The sequence below is a fragment of the Phoca vitulina genome, unplaced genomic scaffold (assembly GCF_004348235.1).
Source record: "Phoca vitulina isolate PV1807 unplaced genomic scaffold, GSC_HSeal_1.0 scaffold20, whole genome shotgun sequence".
Taxonomy (NCBI): Eukaryota; Metazoa; Chordata; class Mammalia; order Carnivora; family Phocidae; genus Phoca; species Phoca vitulina.
In genome coordinates this window covers 37,516,654-37,540,057 of record NW_022589723.1, presented here as the reverse complement: position 1 = coordinate 37,540,057, position 23,404 = coordinate 37,516,654, and the positions used below count along the sequence as shown (strand labels likewise).

Below are 23,404 nucleotides of genomic sequence, written 5' to 3'. Positions count from 1 at the left end.
AGATGCTTAATGACTGAGCCACCCAGGTGCCCCTCCTTTCTCTACTTTTTAATTGAAATGTACAGTCCAATTACTTTTTTTAGTCTAATCACATTTTAATGTAATTATGGACATGACTGGATTCACATTTAACATTTTGCTATTTATTTTGTCTTTGTCCCATCTTTTTTTTGTTCCTTGGTTTTTTGGGTTTTTTTTAAAGATTTTATTTATTTATTTGACAGAGAGACATAGCGAGAGAGGGAACACAAGCAGGGGGAGCGGGAGAGGGAGAAGCAGGCTTCCCGCAGAGCAGGGAGCCTGATGCGGGGCTCGATCCCAGGACCCTGGGATCATGACCTGAGCCGAAGGCAGATGTTTAACGACAGAGCCACCCAGGTGCCCCATTCCTTGGTTCTTCTTTTCCTGCCTTTTAGAGGAGGAGGGTACTAACTGTATATTTTTTAGAATTTTAATTTCCAGAGGTGCCTGGCTGGCTCAGTCGGAAGAGTGTGCAACTTTTGATCTCAGGGTCATTTGAGCCCCATGTTGGGTACAGAGATTACTTAAAAAAATAAAATCTTAGGGGCCCCTGGGTGGCTCAGTCGGTTGAGTGTCCGACTTTTGGTTTCAGCTCAGGTCATGATCTCATGGGTTGTGGGATGGAGTCCCATGTCGTGCTCTACACTCAGTGGGGAGCCTGCTTGAAGATTCTGCCCCAAACCCCGTCTCTCAAATAAATCTTAAAAAAAAAAACCTTTCAAGCCTAGAGTTCCATGTACCCCCTTCCTTAGTTAGTTATATGTGTTAAACCTCACAATTTTTGCTTGGAACAATCATATCATTTTTTCTAAAAATTAAACCTAGTATTTTATATTTAGCTACTTGTTTATATTTGTTATCTTTGGAGGCTTGGTCTAACATGAGCTACTCTGCTATTACCAGACAATAACAATTCCTCCTTAAAAAGAAAATGATCATAGGGGCACCTGGGTGGCTCAGTCTGCTAAGCATCCAATCTTGATTTTGGCTCAGGTCATGATCTCAGCATTGAGATTGAGCCCCCATCTGGCTCCGGCTCCGTGCTGGGCGTGGAGCCTGCTTAAGATTCTCTCTCTCTCCCTTCTCCCTCTGCCCCTCCCCCCTCCTTCTCAAAAACAAAATGATTATAATCATACATTCCAAAGCTTTACTGTCTTTGGAATGCAGTTTTGTACTAATATACTCCATAAAAAGGGCACTTTTCTCATATGCTAGTTTATACTTGCACTTTCCTGCCTCAGTTCAAGCCATGTAAAACCACGTCTGTGTCTGTGATCATGTACTTTGCCTCATTTTCCTAATTCTGTGAAAAACTGTGAGGACATGAGCAACTCCTGTATTAGAAATTAGAATAGCTCCTTTCTCACCAGAGTGAATGAGAAGCTGCGAATCTACATGCCCAAGACCGAGCAGGTATGACCTAGTACAGCTGTGCCCCAAGAACAACGTGGGCTTCAACTATAAGTGGATTTTTTTCAGTAAATGCATTGGAAAATCTTTTGGAGATCTGTGACAATTTGAAAAAAACTCAGATGAACCATGTAGGTTAGAAATACCAAAAAAAAAAAAAAATTAAAAGGTATGTCATGAATGCATGGATAACAGTTAAGAGCAGGAGTTCTGCATCCAGACCTGGGTTCAAATCCTGATCCACCACTTTCCATGGAAAACTCATTATACCTCTCCCAACCTCCACTTCCTCCTTTACAGAGAGGGGATAATAGTATTGCTCTGTTGGGAGGGCTCGGGGAGACCAATCCCTTCCTGAGCCTGTCCTTCCCTGGCCTCCCCGAACACCACCCTCCTGGGTTTGTCTCTATCACTGTCACTTGCTTCTGTCTCCTTTGTGGGCTCTTCTGCTTCTCCCTTTAAATACTCGTTTCCCGCTTTTGGTCCCCCTGGCTTCTTGTTCCTAGCTTTCCTCTGGGGACTCCTTTCAAATCTGTGGTTTCAGCCATCACCCAAATTAAGTTACTCCTGCATCTTTACCTTCAAGCCAGATTTCGCACCTGAAATCTAGCTGTTCGTCTACTATCATCATCTGGATGTCTCGAAGATAAACACGTCTAAAACTAGACTCCACAACCCTCCACCCGAGTCCCCCAGTGTCCCTCTTCTCTGGTTTGTGTAACTCCCCAGCAGCACGTGCCCACGCAACAGTCTGTTCTCGCCTGCTACCTCCAGCCCCCAACTCCTGTTGACTTGACCTCCCGAATCTCTCCCAGAGCCCCCTCTCCTCCTCCTCTTAGTTTATACCCTTATTTTCACCAAGACCTTCCAGTTGCAGGGACACTAGACCCCACACCGAGATAGAGGTGAGCTTTCTCAGTTGTGCAGGGGGTAGACCCCAGGTCTGCCACACACCTGCCGCGGGGTAAGGGACCTGCTGCCGCTACGCTGTCGTCTATCTCTGAGACCCCAGAATCGCAGAGTTTGCTGCTCACTTAGCTGCTGCCTCAGTGTCGAAACAGACCCAGTCATAATATAAAAAACTCCTTCATATGGTTTGGCAATAGGTCTGTCCTCACCTTCAAATTCTGGTGATTATAGGGCACTTTAAGTACAAAATGGGGACTGGCCCTCATGCAAACTGCTGGCCCCCATCCCTCGGGGCGGCAGCAGAAGCTATGCGGGCACTAAGCAGGAACTTGGCCATGAGGTGCCTTCTCTGGTTTCAAACTAGTTTTGGAAGCAGGTAAGAGAGGACTGTGATCACAGGTTCTTTTAAAAAGGTTTTATTGTGATCTCTTCTTTTTACACCTAACAACTTTCCCCAAAGGGATGATACATAATCTTTATTCTAAAAAGGACACATAGATGATGTACTGATAGCATCTGGCCAGGGGTATCATTGATTATTTTAAGTAAAAAGAAGCTCTTTTTTTCCTTTTCATCCTTGGTGTCGATACCAGCCCAGCCCTTCACTCCTACTTCTCATCATTACGGACACGATCTGGCTCTGCATACGCTCTGATATCTCTCAAGAACAAGACAGAGGGACTTGTTTGGGATTCCCTTGGACAGGTGCAGCTGGAATATCCAACAGGCTAGGCCTCGATTTATAGAGGTTTTTTTCATCATTTTTTCCCCTTCAATTTAGACTGTTAGAGCTGGATTACTAATCCAAGATCTGTGTATGCCTTCGGGGCTGACAAGCCGCACAGCCAGAGGGTCACCTCAGCTAAGCCGAGGCTTCACCGTAACAGGGCTCCTGAGCAGAGGTCGGCCTCAGACTTTCCTTCCACAAAGGAAGGGGTCAGTCATCCAGGAGGTCAAAGTCATTTCAAAAGCAAACAGCATCGTGTGCCCTGCTGGCTCTTGGAGCTACAAACACAGAGCCATGAGCCTTGCACTTAATTCTTAAAGGACCCGTCTGGGCTCTCTCCTATCTCCGGGCTGACGGGGCTAACGGGAGGCCGAGTCGGCTGCAGGCTCCTTGTGATCATCGTAACACTTCTGCGTCCCCTGGTGCCCAGGGAACACACTGGCCACTTTGCTGCCTGTGTCACGTGACCCTTCCTAACCTGCTACATCCTCACCAAAGAAACCCCTACTCCGGGGTCATCCTACTCCTGTTTTTCTCTTATTTGTGCTGATGCTTCAGCTGGGTGTGCTTCCGCAGTGGGCTCTGGCTCCAGAGGCAGAGATGGTGGCTTTGTGAGCTGGGATGTCCCTCCAGCACCTAGTAACAAAACAAATAGTGGGAATGCTCAGTTCCACAATTCTGGAAGAAATCATGATTTTTATTGTCAAATTTCAAAAAGAAACCCCATATCTTCTAGAACCAATGGGATAGTTGGTCCACTTTGCCTTCAAAGACTGAGAAAAATCCTCAGTTCCCTGCCCCCACGCTGACTTCCGTAGTCTTGCTTGAATTCTCCCCGCTTTATCGTAACAGAAGGTACTGTCGTCTGTTGCTAACCTTGAATAGTGTTAAGCCCCAGTGTTTGGGGGTTTTTTTTAATAATTTTATTTATTTGAGAGAGAAAGAGAGAGAGAGAGAGACAGCACGAGCAGGGGGAGGGGCAGAGGGAGAAGCAGACTCCCCGCTGAGCAGGGAGCCCGATGTTTTGGGGCTCGATCCCAGAGCCGAAGGCAGACAGCCAACCGACTGAGCCACCCCAGGCGCCCCAAGCCCCAGTGTTTTAACCATTCACCTAAGCCTCCCAGTCGCTGTTCCCTACTGCACAACTTGCCTTAAGAAAGCAAGTGCCAATTTGGCCAGCATATGGCTTTTTCCCCTTCCAGGAAACACTACTTAGACGTGTTCTGAGTCTGAGCCTCACTTAAAGCTGTCACCTCTCTGCTGGCATGTGCGGCTTGCAGCCCCGAGGAGCCTCCTACCTGAGGGGAGCTTCCTGTGTGCAGCTGCTGAGGACATCGCCTGTCCCAGAGCCTGATTAGAGCCCAGAGGCTGCTGGACACCGGCAGCTTTGCTTGTTGAAGTGGTCCGGTGCTTTGACTTGGCATCTTTAACTGGTTTCGTCCAGACCAGTGCCTCCCCAACCTGGAGGGCAGCTCCCAGTTTCTGGGCCATCTCTACCATCTAGTGCCCACATGGGAAGAAAAAAAGTCACAGATATCACTGGCAGAGACAAGCCTACCTACTTCTCCCTAGGCCTTCCACCTGGGAGTTGAGCTGAAATCGTGTCTGCCGGTACCAGTATTTGAGGAAGTATTGATTGCAAGGAAATCCTTCTCCAAGAGCAGAGGATACAGATCCCCCCCAGTGGATGGCACGGGAGTGCATACAGGGTCTCAGAACCCGACGATCCAAGGTCGGTGCGCTACCGGGCTAAACTCCTGCCTTTCCCATAAGAGGGGAAGTGGGAGGGAGCTGCAAGGAGACACAGACCTCAACTCAGTTGTATTCTATCAATAACATAACTCAGCCTGAATCTCCCCTTACTGCTTTCTTCTAGGAAAGTTCTTCCTCAGGCGGTGACTGACAAGATTTCATGCTGCCAGGAACATCAAAGCTGAAACAGGCATGAACCTTTCGGACACCCTGTATTCGGATTATTTGGGCTTGGCTCAGAAGTCCCCAGACAGCCTCCTGGGAGCTAATAAAGGACACACCTCAGAGTCAAACTCCAGCGAGCCGCTGTCCCTGAGCAGGCGGACGCTCCTCTGCATCTCCTGGTACTGGGCCAGGGCGCCCTCCTTCTCGCCCTGCTTGTACAGCAGCACCGCGTAGTTGAGGTTTACTAAAGGCTTACACCTGTGGCAAACAGGGATTCTGTGGGGCTCCGGCTTTGCAACCGTGCTCATTCAGAGATCCTTCTCGTTGCACAAACGACCAGGCACAAACTGGTTAAGAAGAGACTTCTCCATTCTACAGCAGGGTGAGAACACATACTGTGTGGACCTCTGGACAAGCATCACGGCTGCAACTGCCCAACCAGCCAAGCAGGAGGTGGTGGGAGCGAGTCTGCCGTCCCAGCCCTCAACAGCGCCCCCCCTCCCCAGGCAGGCTTGAAAACGGGGGTCCCTAGCCTGCTGCCCGGCAGACGCCGGTGGAATGAATCCCAGGAGAGTTAAGTTTATCTGAAACCAAGCGCAGAGTCCCATCTGCTATTCCAGCCAGCCCATGGCCGTCAGCAGCCCAAGCCCACTGCCATCTCCTTCTCTGGCCTCCCGACTGCTAAACTCGGGGCTGGAAACGTTTTCTCGGAAAGAGCCCGCGTCAGTTCCAGCTGAGCCACGGCGCGCCAAGGCCTGCAGGCTTCCGCGGTTAGGCCTCCGAGAGCAACACCTGAGCTGTGGCGCCACCTGGTGGTTTCGGGGAGTCCAGCCCGCCCCGCTACCACTCCTGCCAGAGCAGCTTACTTGTCCAGGCGGGCGGCTTCTGCGTAGGCTCTCTTGGCGTTCTCTGGATCTTCCAGATTGGTCAGGGCCACTGCAACAAAGAAAGTGGGCACCGCGGCTGGAGAGCCCAGCGTAGAAAACAGAAGGAACGTTTCAAGGCCACCGTTCACTCAGCCCATCCTTTGCCCTCTCAGCTCCTGAAGCCACGGCACGGCCTGCAGTCACGCAGCCCGGACGCCCCAGTGTCGTCATCAGCTCGGATGGCCCCTCCCCATAGGCAGTCAGTTGACGCGTCTCCAGAATCCTGTTTTTTGCGCTTTCTTTTTGGACACCGCCCTTGTTCAGGTGCAAGTTGTTTCAGGCCTGCCATTTTATCTCCACAGCAAAGTCCCCATCTGCCTCCATCCACTTGCCACAAAGCTGCCGGGGTCACCCTGACTTACAAACAAATCGGACCATGTCACCACCTGACTTCAGAATCCTCACTGGTTCTCTGTCACCCAAAACCTTGATCTTTAACTTTTGTTTAGCAACAGAACACAGTCTCCTTTTTAATCAGTATTTTCTGGAAGCCTGTTCTATAAAACAAAGCAAAACAGAGCTGTCTGGAAGCCGGACCCACTCCACCTCCCCCAGCCATGCGTCACTTCCCCCGGACACATAAGCGGTCTAGGAATACAGTTGGAAAACCTCGGCCTCTAGGATAAAGACCAAAGTCCTTTATCCAAAGGCATTCCGCTCGTGCGGTCCGTGAGGTGGCCCCAGACCATCTCTCCCGACCACCCCCCCCACTGCGCTCCACACACAACTGCCGCTCAGGGCAGGGCCCACACGGCCGCTCGGGCCGCGCACCTTTGCTCCCAGCTCCTCGGCCACGCCGTGCCGGTGAGTTCCAGCCAAGCCTTCAAAACGCAGTGTGAAGGCCATCTCTACTTTGGGAAGTCAGAACGCTGCTCGTGCCTTACAGTCGGGCTGTCTGTTCCCATTCCTGCATCCCCATCAGAACAGAGCTCGCTCCATATTCAGGCAACCCCCAGTGAACCACAATTCAATTTGCTTTTGCAACCTTCCTCTTATAAGTAAGAACCCCACAATAATGATTCTAAAAAACCCACCTGAAGACCACACTGTCAATGAGAATATGGAAAAGTGCTTTCAGGCTTACATTTAGTAAGTCTAGTATGTGGAGAAATATCCCCCAGAAATTAGTCAGTACTTTAATGTTTTAGTAATACTCACATTAATAATAATAGACCAATTATGTAATGACAAAAAACCAATAGTTAATATTCATTGGTTATTTAATTATGTAATCCTCCCTCTCTACTATGAGATCCAACCAGTACGCAGTGGAAGGAGGACCCTTCCTAATAAAGCCCAAGCTCTTAACACTCAATGGTATCTGGAACTTAGCTGGACTCTCTTTTTCTCTCTTTCTCTATATATATGTAAATAAATTGTCAAGTCAGGGAAAACAACTGGTAAAAGATGAACTAGGGATGATCTTGATTTAACCTGTTGGTCTCTGAGTGAAATGCCCCCAGGCTAGAAGCAACCAGATACTGTCTTCTTTTTCAAGCTCCAGGACACTCAGCTAGGCTCCTACAGGATCTGCGAGGCACTGGCTTCTACAGGACATTTAACCACTGACCTCGTAAGATTCTAGATCATTTTCCGTCATCACAGACTACAGAGGGGCTCTCCCCACAAATGTCTCTTACCAGCCAAGAGCATGTAGAGCTCCCCCATCTTTGGCTGGAGGTTGATGGCTGCGCTGAGGAAATGGAAAGCCGACGCATATTGCTGCATGGTCAGGTGGACAAGGCCCAAATTATACAGAATCTTCCAATCGAAGGGAGCCAAGTAGTTGGCTCGCTTCAGGCAGCTGATAGCCTGCGGGGGAGAGAGGGCGCCGGATGAGCGGCTGGGGCAAGGCTGGCAGCCCCAGGAACTGCCTGTATGAACACAAACAAGGATGATGGGGAGACACTCACTGCCACGTATTTCTTCTTGCCGAAGAAACACATTCCAATGTTATTCCAGAGCGGAGGACTTTCTGGAACGGCACAAGCTACAACTCTGTATTTGGTGAGGGCAACATCAAAGTCCCCGTGGGTCTGCATCATGCTGCCTGCTGCCAAGATGGCCTGAAAACACAGGACATGAAAAGCCAGTAATGGAGCCATTCCCCAAAGGCTGTCACAGTGAAGCGGTCGTTCTGGGTGTAGCAGGGACAGGACATACACACTTCTTCCGGGCCACAGAAAATATATTCAAGCTCTCAGGACAGATGCTTGGGAGGAATGTCCCCACACCCACTGTGGCTTTCTCTGGCACAGTACAGAAAAAGAAAAAATGTCAGTGACTTGCCCTGACTCATTTGTTTCCTACTTCTAGTCCACGAAGTCAGTATCTCAGAGTCAATGCCCTTGCAGTAAAAGCGGCCTTTCATCTGTTCCCCACGGCCCCTACTTGGTACCCCCAAGGGTTCCTGACAACCCAGAAACTGCTGTCTGGCCACTTAAGGTCCAGCTCCTTCTGGCACCACCCAGGGGGGTCAGCTGGAGGCCTCCGCAGCCCAGCCCTCGTTTCTCCGAGGAAAGGCGCCCAGGCAGGAGCTGGCAGGATCAGCCTACCATACCTCCTGTGACAGAAGGGACAGGACCGGGTCCGCACCCTTTGTCAAAGCCCGTTCTGCTGCATCTCCCTCCATGATGTTCATCCACCCACTGCACGATCTCAGCCCCAGAGTCCTATCTGGACAAGAGTTGTCCTCGCAAATTCATTAAGAACCCAGAAGTCACTTCACCAGAATCTCCTCGGACAGTAGTTGTAGAGACCTTGCTCATTTCCTGAGTAACACATGGACCTTCACCAGCACAACAATTTCACTGTCTGCCTGACAGACAGGCCTGTGACAGTAAATGTGCACTTGGAGAAAATAAGCAGCAGAGCGCTAACACTTTACAATATGTTCAAAAAAGAAAGGCCATGTCTGTTTATAATTTTTCTAAGAAGCAGGTAATTTCTCAGGTATCCAAACTGCTTTCTAGGGCCAGGTCAGCTCTGACAGCAGTGGGAGCGTCTGTGTGAAGGCTCTGGGGTTTGAGAGCCTACATACGATACCTTGTAGTTGGTAGGGTCATAAGTCAGTGCGTTTCCAAGGTGTTCAAATGCCTTCTGGTAAATACCGAGCTTGGAGAAAAAGCAAACCAGAGAATTACATCAGTGGGGAGACAGCAGTTAAGGAGTCTGGCCAACCATGCCCCGAACAGCAACACCCAGGCTTTCTGGTTGTCATGATAAAAAAAAAAGAGCTACAAGAGACCAGATAAAAAAAAACTAAAAATCCCCATATTTGTTGATTTGTCCCCTGAAGGTCAAAGTTTCCATCTGCCAGGAGCCCCTACGCTCCGCACTGATGCCTCCCTGGCAGGAAATGGGCAGGTAAGCCTCACTCCCCGGGGGGCCAGCCTCCAAGCCAAAGCCCAGGAAGGCCCAGGAGTAAGCTCCAGAAAACAAAAGAGACAGAAAGGCCACCCGAGAGGCAGAGCTGGTGGACCAGCTGCGCAGGGCACTTGAGGAGCTTGGGGGGAGCGGGCAGGGAGACAGCCTCAGGGGTGCCAGGCTGGTAGAGAGAAGTGGAGGCACTACAAGAAAGCCATTCACATGCGGGAAAACGTGGAGGGGAGAGGAGACTTCTCATTCTAGCCAACGCTCTTCCTGCTCTTTCCCGTAGCACCAGGCTGGGCAGAAGCAGCAACAGAAACGGCCCCCGGCCCCAGCCCTGCCGGTGCTCCACTGCCTCACAGCTTCTCCCACAACAACACGATGCCAGCCCCGCCCCCCCCAAGTTATTTCTCATATCTGCCCTTTCCTTACATGGGTAAGAATTAGAACTGCAGTAGCCTCGAACAGACTTATTTGCCTGATTCGAATGCAGAAAATTACGTTCCTTTAGCAGACAAAGAATATCAAATGCAGACAGTAAGGTTCATGTGCTTCCTATGCCCTTTAGTGGAATGTGTTAAAGTGCAGGGACGTGACAATCCAAACAAATTCAAAAGCATTTCTAACATCAGTGCATGAATGAGTAGAGTTCTCATTACCTGTAAGTAGAGTAGTCCTAAAGTTGTAAGAAGTTCCGTATTTTCTGGCGAGAACCTGCAACACAGAGACCCAAAGAGAGTGCTCAGAGGGAAACAAGATGTTTATGAGACACCGAGACCCCTGCCCGCTGACGCACCCTCGTGCTGCACCTGGAGACACTCTTGTGCCTCCTACTCCCCGTGAAAATTTCTGAAGGTGATCTGGGAATTTCCTCCAAAAGTGGTCCTCTCGGGGCACCTGGGTGGCTCAGTCGTTAAGCGTCTGCCTTCGGCTCAGGTCATGATCCCGGGGTCCTGGGATCGAGCCTCGCGTCAGGCTCCCTGCTCAGTGGGAAGCCTTTCTCCCTCTCCCACTCCCCCTGCTTGTGTTCCCTCTCTCGCTGTCTCTCTATCAAATAAATAAATAAAATCTTTAAAAAAAACAAAAACAAAACAAAAGTGGTTCTCTCAACCCTGGGACTTGGAATCCAGACTCCTTTGTCAGGACCCTTCCCTAGGGCCAAAGTCCTAAGAACCACCTATGGAATATTCTCTGTGACTGTCCCTGATTATACAGATACAATTAAAGACTGATGCTCCATAAATCAAGTCCGTCTAAAACACACAGTTGTAACCAGTTCCCTCTCGTAGGTTTGTAGGGCTTTTTTGTTTTGTTTTTCTGGCCTCACTGTACTGACAGTACCAGCAGAGTTTTCTGTGTGTTTAGGATCCCAACGGCCCCAATGCTCTGCTCTCCACATTAAACAAAAAACCATACTAAATAGCCAAACGAAAAAAAGAAGTAAGACACAAACCAGCTCAAGGAAAAAATTAGCCTTTGGCTTTGGGAAGTAAACACTGATTTAAGTAAAAGATGATTTGCTTGGGGCGCCTGGGTGGCTCAGTCGGTTAAGCGACTGCCTTCGGCTCAGGTCATGATCCTAGGGTCCTGGGATCGAGCCCCACATCGGGCTCCCTGCTCAGCAGAGAGCCTGCTTCTCCCTTTCCCTCTGCCTGCCACTCTGCCTACTTGTGCTCTCTGTCAAATAAATAAATTTAAAAAAAAAAATCTTTAAAAAGATGATTTGCTTTCCCAGTCCCTCACTGATCCTTCCCTCTGTCACAAAACCTAAGCAACACTGAGCTGAGATGTTCTGTCCGTAGGATCATCAGCAGATTCAACAGTGAAAATGCCAAAAGGCAAGGAACAGCGTCTCCTGCTTCTAAGGACCGAGTGGGGCACTGGTTACCTATGGGGAGACCAGACCAAAGGGCCAAAGCCCCAGCCAGAGGAAGCATGAGCTGGCCAAACAGAGCGTACTCAGTTCAACTGAGTATTTGCCCTTCGCTTTCTGCCATAATAAATATCCACTTTGATCACCTCCCACCCACAAACCAATTACGTAACTTCCCTGATTTTGGTGGCATCCCCCTTGGCCCCCACCAAAACATGACTACCATCTCCAAAGCAATGGGTCATAAACAATGGTCTCCATTCTCAGTGAGGTTCCAAATGTTCAGCTGTCCCCTTTTTCCCTCGGGAATTATACTGACTTAAGTCCTTGATGAGTCCTGGAAGAATGTCACCCTCCAGATTTCTGTGAGCTAATCTCAAAGAGACAACTTTAAAAGGCAGAAGGCTTCCTTCCACCCAGCACTATAGATGCTTAAAATATGCTACATGGGCTCCTTCCTACTTGTCCCTATAAACTTAGCCTCTTGCTGACAACTCTCTTGTAGCTTAACAAATCAAGGGATATTTTTTTAAAGATTTATTTATTTTAGTGGGGAGAGGAGAGAGAGAGAGACTCTCAAGCAGACTCCCTGCTGAGCAGGGAGCCCAGCGAGAGGCCTGATCTCACAACCCTGAGATCATGACCTGAGCCGAAATCATGAGTTAACCGACTTAGCCACCCACGTGCCCCAAACCAAGGGATTTTTATGTCTTTTTAGACACAAAATGTGGTTGAAGAAAATTCAGAAGAGTGTTGTGACTGGTATAACCAGAAAAGTGACTGCTGTGGTAGAAGACAAAGGTAATTAACAGAAATCTAAGTTCAGTTCAGAGACTAATTATCAGGAATAATATGCTGTGGCCACACATCCTGTTAAGTGACAAAACAAACGAGACATTTTGCTACAGCTATCCCACTTAAAACAAACAAGACCCTATACAAAAAAGACAAGATAGTATGTGTCCCTGGAGAAGAAACTTGGAACACCATCCTGGTAAAGCCAGTCCGTTCCATTATCAATAGGGGTTTGGCCTACCCTAATGATATTTTAAAAAAAAAAAAAAAAAAAAACAAGGTATCAGTCTCATGTTAATAAACGCCACATGTTTATTAGTGAATCAGGAGATTTCTGACTCCAATGTCTCCGGAAACAAGATCTCCTATAAAGTTTAAAACCACAATGGCAGACTACCAGCTGACTCCAAAATCTATCCTCTCCTTCCTCCTGAGCAAGTGTGTACCCACTTCCCTTGCGGCTAGTGGCCACTTCACCTCACAAACCATGGGATGTGAGCAGGAATGATGTGTGCAACTTCTAAACCATTAAAACCTTACTTCGAGCTGCTTACTCAGTAGTTTCCTGTACCACCGCCCCTCACCACAGCCTGGAACATGGATACCACATTAAGTCAGCTTCAACTATGCAGGTGAAGGCAAAACTGAAGGAATGGTGGGTTAATAAAGAACCTGGATCCCAGATCGATCTTGTGGAGCAGAACTGTCCAGCTAGGCTAGACTAGCCATACTGATAGGTGAGAAACCCAAGTTTTCCTTATGTAAGCAAACCACTGGGAGCTTCTAACCTTAGCTTGAGCTTGACTCATGTAACTAGTAATCTGTCACGGTAATCCGTAATCAGTCTTAAGCTTGGGGGTTCCTATGTCTGCTCCCATTTATTTTCTCATTGCCTTAAAGAAAACAGACATACTTACTCCACTGCTTTCTTGTAGATTTCGATGGCCTTGTCCAAGTCTCCCTCCAGCAAGTGGATCTTCCCCAGCATTATGTAAGTCAAATCATGCCTGTTAAGATGGAGGGCATTGTGCAGCTGGTCTTGTGCCTAATATGATTGATGGAGTAAAGAGAACCCAATCACTACCATGAAAGGACAATGGCTTGGTGTGGCTATTGTAAAGACAGAGCTCCTGCTGTACTCAGGCAGGAACACGGCATCTCAGCGAACAGCCCCTACTACCCAAAAACACTACAACATACCAAAACTGCTTGATGACAGGACAGCTGGCAACACGAGGTGTCTGCCTCTGGAGCCACGTGGGAGAATTTTTTATACATGATGATTAACCTTTCTGAGTGTCTTCTGCTTCTTGATAGTCATACCCATGGCTCATACTTCATAATTCAAAGGAGTGCCGTAGTACAGAATAGAGCACTGCCCTGAATTCGATCCCAGCTGCACCACTGATGAACTGCACAACCTTCCCCGGAGTGGACCTCATTTTCCTCAGCAATAGTTTGATAAATGAATGAACACACTGTTCTCCTTTATTCACTCAACATGTATCCATTGAGTACCTACTGTTCTAGGTACTAGGGATACTAGAGCTAACAAAACAAATTCCTTGCCCTGGAAGAGCTTTATCCTAATCGATGACCAAAAGGGCTTTAAGTCATTCATTGATTCAACAAGTATTTACATCAATGTCAAGTATTATATTTGTTAGCTTTACAGTAAAATATAATTCTCCTTCTTTTCAGTACAGGTCTGACCAAAGACCAATCCCACCTCTCTCGTGGCTCAGAATAATCCTATGAATAGAACTGTACTTGCTTGGAATATTCTCTGAGGAGAAAACTCTCCTAAACAAGCATATAACACTATAGATCTGCCCAGGAAACCTAAGGAGACCCATTAAAAATATAAGTTCTTACATGGAAAATAATGTTAAAAACAGTAACTGTCAGAAATCAGATCGACTTAAAACTTAAATTCATTTCCAATAACCTTAAAAACTAAAATCAGTTGCCGTCAGACCATAAAATAGCTCACACAGTCATGATTACACTTTTAAGACCTAAGGGTTCACTTTTTGATATCTAAGTTTTATCGAACATTTGTTTCTATACTGGAAAATTACAGTGGGGATGGAAGAGAAGAGAGGAGAGAAGCGATTCGACTGCAATTCCCTCATAATATTTCTAGAGTTTGTCATTTTCTTGCTAAAATCAGAAAAGAAAAAGAAAAAAGCAGATGGATGAAAAATGAGAATAAATACAGGGATAAATGTATGGCACTTTCCATTTTTGCTGCCAAGATCTCTACAAGCAGTGCTCAGGAATGACACACCACGAGGGATGGCACCTCCGCAGCGAGCAGCCCGCGGTGCGCCCCCAGCCCGGCACGCGACCGCCACCACCACTCCCACACAGTACCTTACTGAACTGTTTCAGATAAATGTAGCAGACTCCCACGTTGTGACAGATCTCCTACACACAGAAGACAGCAGGGGTGTAAACTCCACAGTTACTATCAGAATGACACGACAGGCAGCTAGACTGTTACTGTCCAGCAAAGCTTACATTTTAAGTGGCACTACAGGTAGGTTTTTACTAGATTTCATACTTAAATACATTTAATTCTATAAAATGGGCTCTTTAATATTAAAAACTCAGATTATAAGAGATAAAATCAGAATGAACAGGTGATCTTCCTGGATCTCAGAGGCACACACCCAGCCCCAGGCCTGCCTTCTCTAAGAGCTGCCCCCTGCCCTCCTCTCAGAAGACATTGCCCACAGCCCCTGCTCCACCCCTAAGTGTGTGTGTGTGTGTGTGTGTGTGTGTGTGTGTGCCGACCAGATTCCTTCTCCTAGGAATCTGGGACTTGACCAGGTGGTGTGGACTCGGGGACCGACAACAGCATCTGGAGGCCGCTGAGGCGGAATACATGTCATTGAAGCCAATCTGCTGAAGTCTGCAAACCCTGGCCCACAGGCCAAATCCATCCTCTGCTTTTCTTGTAAATAAAGTTTTACTGGAACACAGCCACGACAACTTGTTACACATTGCCTACAGAACTTTCACACTAGAACTTTAGAGTTAAGTAGCTGCAGTAGAGACTATATGAAGCCACAAAGCTTAAAATACTCACTAGGCCCTTTACAGAAAGTCTGCCAACGGCTGACCTACAAAAAGAAAAAACTGAAGCAGAAATGCAGAGTAGGCTACCTTGGTTACTAACAGCTTTCCAGTTCTAGTTCACCTTGAGTTCTACAGAATCTCTCAAGTTCCCTTATATTGAATCTCCCTTTACTAGCAGCAGCTTCAGAGAAAGGAGGAAGCAAGGGTGAGGGAAGTGCTCTATGGAAACAGTGAGGACTTTCTGTTAGTAGTGGAGAGGTGTGGAAGCACATTTAGACCCAGAAGTGTCCCTGTCTGGCAAAACACGGACCCCAGGGCTCAGAGACAAATGGTTTAAAATGTGTTCCAAGTCTCCTAAAATAACAAAATAGGGATCATTGATGGAGTACCTACTTCACAACAGGCTCTATGCCAGATGGCTTTCATATATGTATTACTTTAATTTCCCCAGCAAATCTGAAACACAGGTATAACAATTCTGATTTGAGAGAGAAGAAAATTGAAGGTCAGAGAGGTTAAGTAGTTTGCCTAACTTGAGACAAAGTGTCAGCACTAGGATTTCTTTTCTTTTTTTAGGTCTAAATCTTCAGAAGAATTTCAACTATACATAAATGTAGACAGAAACATCATGGACTCATCACTCTGTCCCAATAACCATCCGATCCATACTCCCATCTACCCCACTACTTGACAAAATGCCAGCTAGCATAACATCCACAAACGTTTTATTATGTATTTCTAAAGGACAGGTCTTTTTTTTTTTTTTTAAACTACCTACAATACCATTATCATACCTGAAAAAAAAAAATAACTGCTTATATCAGACATTGAGTCATGTTCAAGAAGCATAAAACCCACAAATTTTTTTTCTTAAATCACAATCCAAATAATGTCCACACACTGCAAAGCACTGGGACTTGAACTCAGGCCCGCCTCCAAAACTTGTGTCCTTTTCTTTATCCATAACAATGTACACAGGGAGCTAGAGAGGAGAAATGTATCCATGCTTGCCCTTTAAGTGCCCTAAAGCTAACTAACCCCTAACTCTTTAAAAATCATTTGTCACAGATATTACTTGAGAAGGCAGCAGCAACAGGCCTTAAACAAACTGATGACAAAGGAAATTTGAAAAGGAAAACAGAACAAATAAGAGTTAAATCGTGTCTTTCACAGAATGAGGGAATCCAGCAGACATCCTGCAAAAGGCAGCCGGAGAGTGGAAGAATCACAGGCCTGAAGTGAGGAATCTCAGAGTCTAGGCCTGAGTCCTAGCTCTGGTTCTGCCACCACCTCACTATGCCCCCTTCGGCAAGTGACTCCAGCTAGCCAAATCCTCAGCTTCTCACCCCTCTCAGGTCAACAGGTAAATTCTCCCTACTGAACAGAGCTGTTCCAAAAGTCAAATGAGATACCAGCAGGAGGAATTATTATCCCCTGCTGCAGCCGCATTGTGGGATGCCCTGATGAGTCCAAGAAAGTAGGGCTACAAGGTCTTCTGTGGCCACAGGAACTGAAGAAACAAGTAGGACACAGAGTGGCAGTTCAGGGCATGACCACCTCTACTCGCGCCAATGGAATGGCTATCCCAAGTGAGTCAGTAATAGCAGAATGAGCGCTTTCAACCAACTGGATGGACTAACAGATACTCTCATAACCCCTGTGTGACTCTGAGCTTTCCTGTTCCACTTCCTCCCTATCTTCCTCTACAGGCTCTCTTCCTCTTCAGCTCAGGCCTTCCACACTTTTTCTTGGGTTCCAGCCTCAGCTCACTGAAGAGTGATCTCATCCAATTTCATGGTTTTAATCATCACCTTTATACTGCTGGCTCCAAAATGGGTATCTCTAGCCCAGAACACCTGAGTTTCAGACTTCTATATCCAGGCATGCATTGGACACATCTCAATTTAGATACCCTACCAGAAGCTAAAACTCATCATGTCCACGATGTTAAAGACAGGATTTAGCTCTGACTGGTTATCATCCTCCTCTCCCAAAACTGCCTTCTCTTCCTTCCTGTATTTCCTATTCTAGTTGATTGTCCCATAATCCACCAATCCATCTTCACATCTCCAAGGCACAGCCCAGTGCCTGTCATGTAGCAGACACTCATTTGTTGAAAGAATGACTAAATGAATGAAAGAGTAAATGAATTTTCCGTTATCTGTGGCTTCACTTTGGCCTTTAGCTATAAAATACCTGGTGGCATCTCTGTCTTCAGACCTACAGAAGTGACCAACAAACTGAAACTTCTCAAAAATAATAGTGCTGTAAGAACTGCAGGGAAATCCATGCTAGCTCTCTGTACTAACCAATCGAATCCTTCACACATAGAGATAGGTCTTTCCAAGAGTCCTCAGCTACTTGAAAAAAAATCAACAGCCTGAGAAAGAAGAACCAAAACAAAGAGAGGAAGGAAAAGGTAATTCTGGAAGGCAGAACAAAACTTAAAGAGTCAGAGACATGGAGAGGCTATGTCCCTTAATGTACAGCAGAAAGGCAAGGAGGGGGAATATGTGAGATACAAGTTAAGAGCCACAGGAAACAAGTACAGAACACGTTTAATACAGTGGAAAACAGTGTGGCACATGCCGCTGCTTAATATCCACTCTCCCTGTTGTCCTTCCTAAAAGACCCTAACTTTGTTTAGAGTGTCAATGTGTCCAACGTAAAAACTACACGTCCCAGCCTTCCTTAAAGGGGTGGGGATGGTTGATATCACACAAGTGGCAGTCTGTTGGGGATTTCTGGGAAAGCTATACTTCCCTAATATAGGCTATGTCTTTTTCTCTTTGTTGTTTCCTTTTTCTCCCTGCCTGGAATGATGATGTGATCTTAGAGCTGCAGCAGACGACTTGTGAACATGAAGAAAAAGCCTCAGCCTTGACATCCTTGGACCACCAAGTCAATGTTGACAACTACTCACCTGGATCGGTTTCGTGAGAAAAAATAAACCCCTAATTGGTAAAGCCAATGTTTAGTCAGAATTTTTATTGCAGTTATAATCCCTGACTGATACAAAGGGATAATGGAGGAGAAGAAAAAAAAAAATCAAAGAACTACTCAAAGAAAACTTCCCTGACCCAAAATAGGGCAAGGATCCTTAGAGAAAAGCCAACTGAGGGTCTACAGATGAGGGGAAAAAAAGAAAAGAAACACTTCTAGACAACGATGATTGATATTTCAGAACTCCAATGAGAAAATCCTCAAAGCTTCTAGAGAGGAAAGTGGAGTTATCAACAAGAGTCAGACTGGTAAGAGACTGCCCGAAAACCAGGCAGCAATGTCTGCTAAGTTATGAGGAAACATGACTTTGATCTTATGCTTAGTTAAATCATCAATCAAGTGTGAGGATAAAATAAAGACATTTTGGGCATGTAGGTATTCAGTAGCAATAACAAAAGACAGCCATATGACAAATGGAACCATTAGCACATCACTAATAACAAAGAACTTCAAGTTCTCTACTTACCCAATCTTTCTGGTTAAGTTTAGCTGCTTCATTATATACTTCAATGGCAGCTTTATGTTTTCCCAAAAGAAATCTGTGGAAGAGATACATTTTCTTTAATTATTAACTCAAAGCTTTTACAGGACTAACTCCACTAGTCCCTCATTTGACTAATATTCCATCCAGGAGAGAATTCTGGAAGCCTCTTCCCTATTAGCCAGCTGTGCTGTTTTGGCGAATGAGGCTGGCATATATCAATAACAGAAGCTCTTTTGGTAGGGGCTGCACTAATCGCTGTCCCAGGGTCTTGGTCTCACTCTACACCAAATTTAGTGAAAGTCTTCTGTAACTTATTTTCTGCAATGTACCACAAATGTAGAACAAAAAAGAAACAAGCTAAAATATATATATATATATGCCAGTTAAGCAAGAGCTGCCAGCATTCATCATCACCATTTACTTAAGGGACATCCCCTTCCCTTCCAAGACTAAATCTCTTGCCTTGATGTTGGATCACAGTTCTAAAAGAGAGGCAAAGGCAATCCGGGCCTCTATGCAAAGACAGTGCAAGTATGAACGACAGTAGGTAAGAAAGTGGGGATGGGAACCCCATGGACACTTTATGGCTCAGGAGTAGAAAAACTATCAGTGTACCTAACAGCGTAAAGACTAGAGGTTGACTATATCCAGGAACTGTCAGGACATCCACTCAACAAACACTTACTAAAACTTACTATGTCAAGTATTATACTACGTGTTGGAACAGCAGATGAAAGAAATTTTATGGGTTGCCAATAAGATTAGGGGACTGAGGGAACAAGATGTCACTATTTGTATGATAAACAGTATCAGGCTTTCCCCATCACACTACACTACACAATGTTTGAAATACTCATTGTTAACTCATTTTCTCAAATTTCAAAATCAATCCACTCTTTAAAGTGAATCCCATTGAGCAACTCTCCCTCTATGTATCAGGCTGATCAGGCTGCCAGAAGCAGCCTCTGCCTGAGAATGCCTTCTACAGTGTTCTCTGGAGTGCCCCGGGGCTTGCAGGCAGCAAATACTCACAAAGATCTGGCCACCTGCTTGAGGTTATCAGCACACTGAGGGCTGAGAACAGCACAGGTCTGAAAGAGTTCTAGAGATTCTTGGATATTTCCTTCCAGGCGAAATATTAATGCTGCCAAGAAACAGAAACACAGAAAAAATCATCACATTCTGGGGAGAACAGAGTCTGGTATCAGAAAAATTGGAGAAGAGGGAGTTAAGAAATCATACCAAAGAAATCCTTTGGATAATTCTAACTTTAACACAATCAGATATGACCTCAGGTAGGCTGAAACAAGTAGCAAAGTTGTTAACGATCTAAAACTTTTTTTAATAAGATAAACCGACCTACTCCATTCCCAGCATCCACCATGCAGATAACCAGGTGCCTTGAAAATTATCCCACAAATTCTTCATAATAAGGACATTCCTGGGCTTCCCCATCAAACACTCTATTCATCATGATAATCCAGACTTCCAACCACCTCCATCCAGCGGTTTCCAGAGAATACCCAAACAGGGAAAGTGCAATCAAGGAGATTCTGGCCGCGAATGAACTAATATTTTGGACTTGGCTTTCAATATAGCAACCAAACTGCATCAGTAATTTTTCCCAGGCTTAAATTTTTAGAAGAATTTACATGTTTAAGTATTATGAGGCACTGAGAGTCCAGAACTTGTAATATTGGGAATAAAAGAGCATTTTTTTTTTTGCCATGATATCCTAGATGTGTCAGTATCTTACAAATTATGTCAGAAAATTGTATATTAATCTGAAGGCTACCAATCCAATGAGTGGTAAACAAAACCATTCATTTACACCAAAGAATCAAAAGGAAAAGTTCCTAGAAAAACTAAAGATGCTAAAGAGTAAAATTTCAGTCAGTGGTTCCTATATTTGGTTTCTGATAAATTTCATCTATTCTCTGCTTTACCCTCTATACCTCTAGGTTTCTTCCCTTCATCCTAACACCCTTATAAAAAATCGTCAAGCCTTTCCTCATCTCTTTTAGCCTGACTACAAGGAGCCCTTCCAGAAGCCCCTTCTGGACTTGAAGCTGCTGCCTGAGACAAGGACCCTAACATGCACTCTGAAAACACTAGCCAGACACTAGAGAATGGGGGGGAAGGACAGCAGCAAATTTTTTTAACAGAATCTGTCATTTCTGATGTCAAATCCCGCACAAGAATTATGTTCTGATTTCAAACAACATAATACTGAATAAGACCTTTGTAGAACATTTGAACTTAAAGTGCTTCTTAGGTAGTTTGCTCTTCCTTCAGAACCTAGGCAAAGTATTCATTTCTCTAGCAAGAAGAGAAGAAATACATGTCTTACCTTGGACATAGATAGCATATTCACATAAGCCCTGAGTCTCCTGAAGTTGCTCCTTGATAACAGCCTAAAAGAGGAAGAAAAATACTTCTGAGTAGTAGTTCGGAGCCTCGAAGTGTTTTGAAGAAAAGGTAGACATTGGCTGTGAGACAGGAGTCCATCAAAATCCTAGAGGAGAACACAGGCAGCAACCTCTTTGACCTCGGCCACAGCAACTTCTTACTAGACACGTCTCCAAAGGCAAGGGAAACAAAAGCAAAAATGAACTATCGGGACTTCATCAGGATAAAAAGCTTTTGCACAGCAAAGGAAATAATCGACAAAACTAAAAGGCAACCTATGGAATGGGATAAGATATTTGCAAATGTCTTATCAGATAAAGGGCTGGTATCCAAAATCTATAAAGAACTTACCAAAACACCCAAAACACAAAAAGTCTAGTCAAGAAACGGGCAAAAGACATGAACAGACATTTCTCCAAAAAAGACATCGAAATGGTCAACAGACACATGAAAAAAATGCTCTACCTCACTCAGCATCAGGGAAATACAAATCAAAACCACAATGAGATACCAGCTCACACTGGTCAGAATGGCTAAAATTAACAACTCAGTAAACAACAGATGTTGGTTGGGGAACCCTCTTACACTGCTGGGAATGCAAACTGATGCAGCTACTGTGGGAGACAATATGGAGGTTCCTCAAAAAGTTACAAAATAGAGCTATCTATGACCCAGCAATTGCATTACAAGGTATTTACCCAAAGGATACAAATATAGTGATTCCAAGGGGCATCTGAACGCCAATGTTTATAACAGCAGTGTCCACAATAGCCAAACTACGGAAAGAGCCCAGATGTTCACTGACAGATGAATGGATAAAGAAGATGTGGTATATATACACAATGGAATAGTACTCAGTCATCAAAAAGAATGAAATCTTGCCATTTGCAACAATGTGGAGAGAACTACAGGGTATTATGCTAAGCGAAATAAGTCAGTCAGAGAAAGACAAATACCATATGATTTCACTTATATGTGGAATTTAAGAAACAAAACAGATGAGGCGCCTGGGTGGCTCAGTCAGTTGGGTGTCTGCCTTCAGCTTAGGTCATGATCCCAGGGTCCTGGGATGGAGCCCCGCATCAGACTTCCTGCTCAGTGGGAAGTCTGCTTCTCCCTCAACCTCTGCCCCTCCCCACCACTCATGCTCTCTCTCAAATAAATAAAATCTTAAAAAAAAAAAAAAAAAAAAACAGATGAACATAGGGGAAGGGAAGGAAAAATAAAATAAGATGAAAACAGAGAGGGAGGCAAACCATAAGAGACTCTTAACTGTAGGAAACAGAGGGTTGCTGGAGGGGAGCAAGGTGGGAGGATGGGGTAACTGGGTGATGGGCACTAAGGAGGGCACTTGATGTAATGAGCACTGAGTGTTATATGCAACTGATGAATGACTAAATTCTACCCCTGAAACTAATAATACAGTGTATGTTAACTAAATTGAATTTAAACTAAAAATTTAAAAAACAAACAAAAGAAAAGGTAGACATGGGCAAGGAGCATATGTAAGAAATCTATAGAATACAAATAATTATTAATAATGTTCGTCTGGAATTTTTTTTAAAATCTCAACTCTCTTCTGGTTACTTACTATAGAACAGGGGTCAGCAAACTATGGCCCACAGGCCAAATCTGAGCCATACAGTCTGTTTTTGTAAAGCTCCCAAGCTAAGAGTAGTTTGCATATTTTTAAAGGGTTATAAAAAAATAAGAGAAGATGAGGAATATAAAACAGAGACTGTGGCCTACAAAGCCCAAAATATTTACCATCTGGCTCCTTACAGAAAAAGCTTGCCAACCCTTATCTAGAATCCAGGCAAGCTAAGGAAAATATGAAAAGATTTCCAGGCATCATTGTAGATGCTAGGGGCTCTCTGATAGCAAAATACAGGCTCTACCTTCCTCCTGTGACAGGCTAAGCTCAGGATGAGATAGGAGTTCAGAGAACAAGCACCTGAGTCTAACTTAGAGACTCAAGGAAGGCTTTCTGGAATCAACAGTTTTAAAATCCTGTGTTGGCAGGGGTTGGAGGAGAAGCTGAGGTGGCTAAGAGTCAGGGAGAAAAGGGCTTCAATGCCATGCTAAAAAAGTTGAGAGCAGGGGTGCCTGGGTGGCTCAGTCGTTAAGCGTCTGCCTTCGGCTCAGGTCATGATCCCAGGGTCCTGGGATCGAGCCCCGCATCGGGCTCTCTGCTCCACAGGAAGCCTGCTTCTCCCTCTCCCACTCCCCCTGCTTGTGTTCCCTCTCTCGCTGTGTCTCTCTCTGTCAAATAAATAAATAAAATCTTAAAAAAAAAAAAAAAAAAGTTGAGAACAACGAGAAAATCTTGGTAAGTTTTAAGCAGGAAGTAACCTGATTCTACTTGCTTAATAGAAAAGTCATTTTTGGAGCACTGCTGAAAACAGATGGAAAGAAGGCAAGATTGGTATAAGAATCCTCACAGTTATTTAAACAAAAATGATGGAAATTAACTAAGG

The 23,404-nt window shown here is 45.4% G+C and overlaps 1 protein-coding gene across 2 annotated transcripts in view; it reads right to left on the bottom strand.

The window, feature by feature from the left end:
• Positions 1-2,305: 2,305 nt before the first annotated feature.
• Positions 2,306-23,404, bottom strand: part of BBS4 (Bardet-Biedl syndrome 4) — a 65,928-nt gene continuing 44,829 nt past the window's right edge. Inside the window, exons 4-16 of one of the 2 annotated variants that reach the window (XM_032417627.1) lie at positions 20,869-20,932; positions 19,551-19,662; positions 18,501-18,573; positions 14,324-14,377; positions 12,865-12,992; positions 9,939-9,993; positions 8,956-9,024; positions 7,824-7,976; positions 7,551-7,722; positions 5,851-5,920; positions 5,101-5,242; positions 4,366-4,567; positions 2,306-3,703 (exon numbers count right to left, since the gene is read on the bottom strand). In XM_032417627.1, coding sequence (XP_032273518.1) covers positions 3,588-3,703; positions 4,366-4,567; positions 5,101-5,242; positions 5,851-5,920; positions 7,551-7,722; positions 7,824-7,976; positions 8,956-9,024; positions 9,939-9,993; positions 12,865-12,992; positions 14,324-14,377; positions 18,501-18,573; positions 19,551-19,662; positions 20,869-20,932 — 1,410 coding nt within the window. In that variant the 3' untranslated portion in view covers positions 2,306-3,587. The other variant, XM_032417628.1, reaches the window with a different exon arrangement.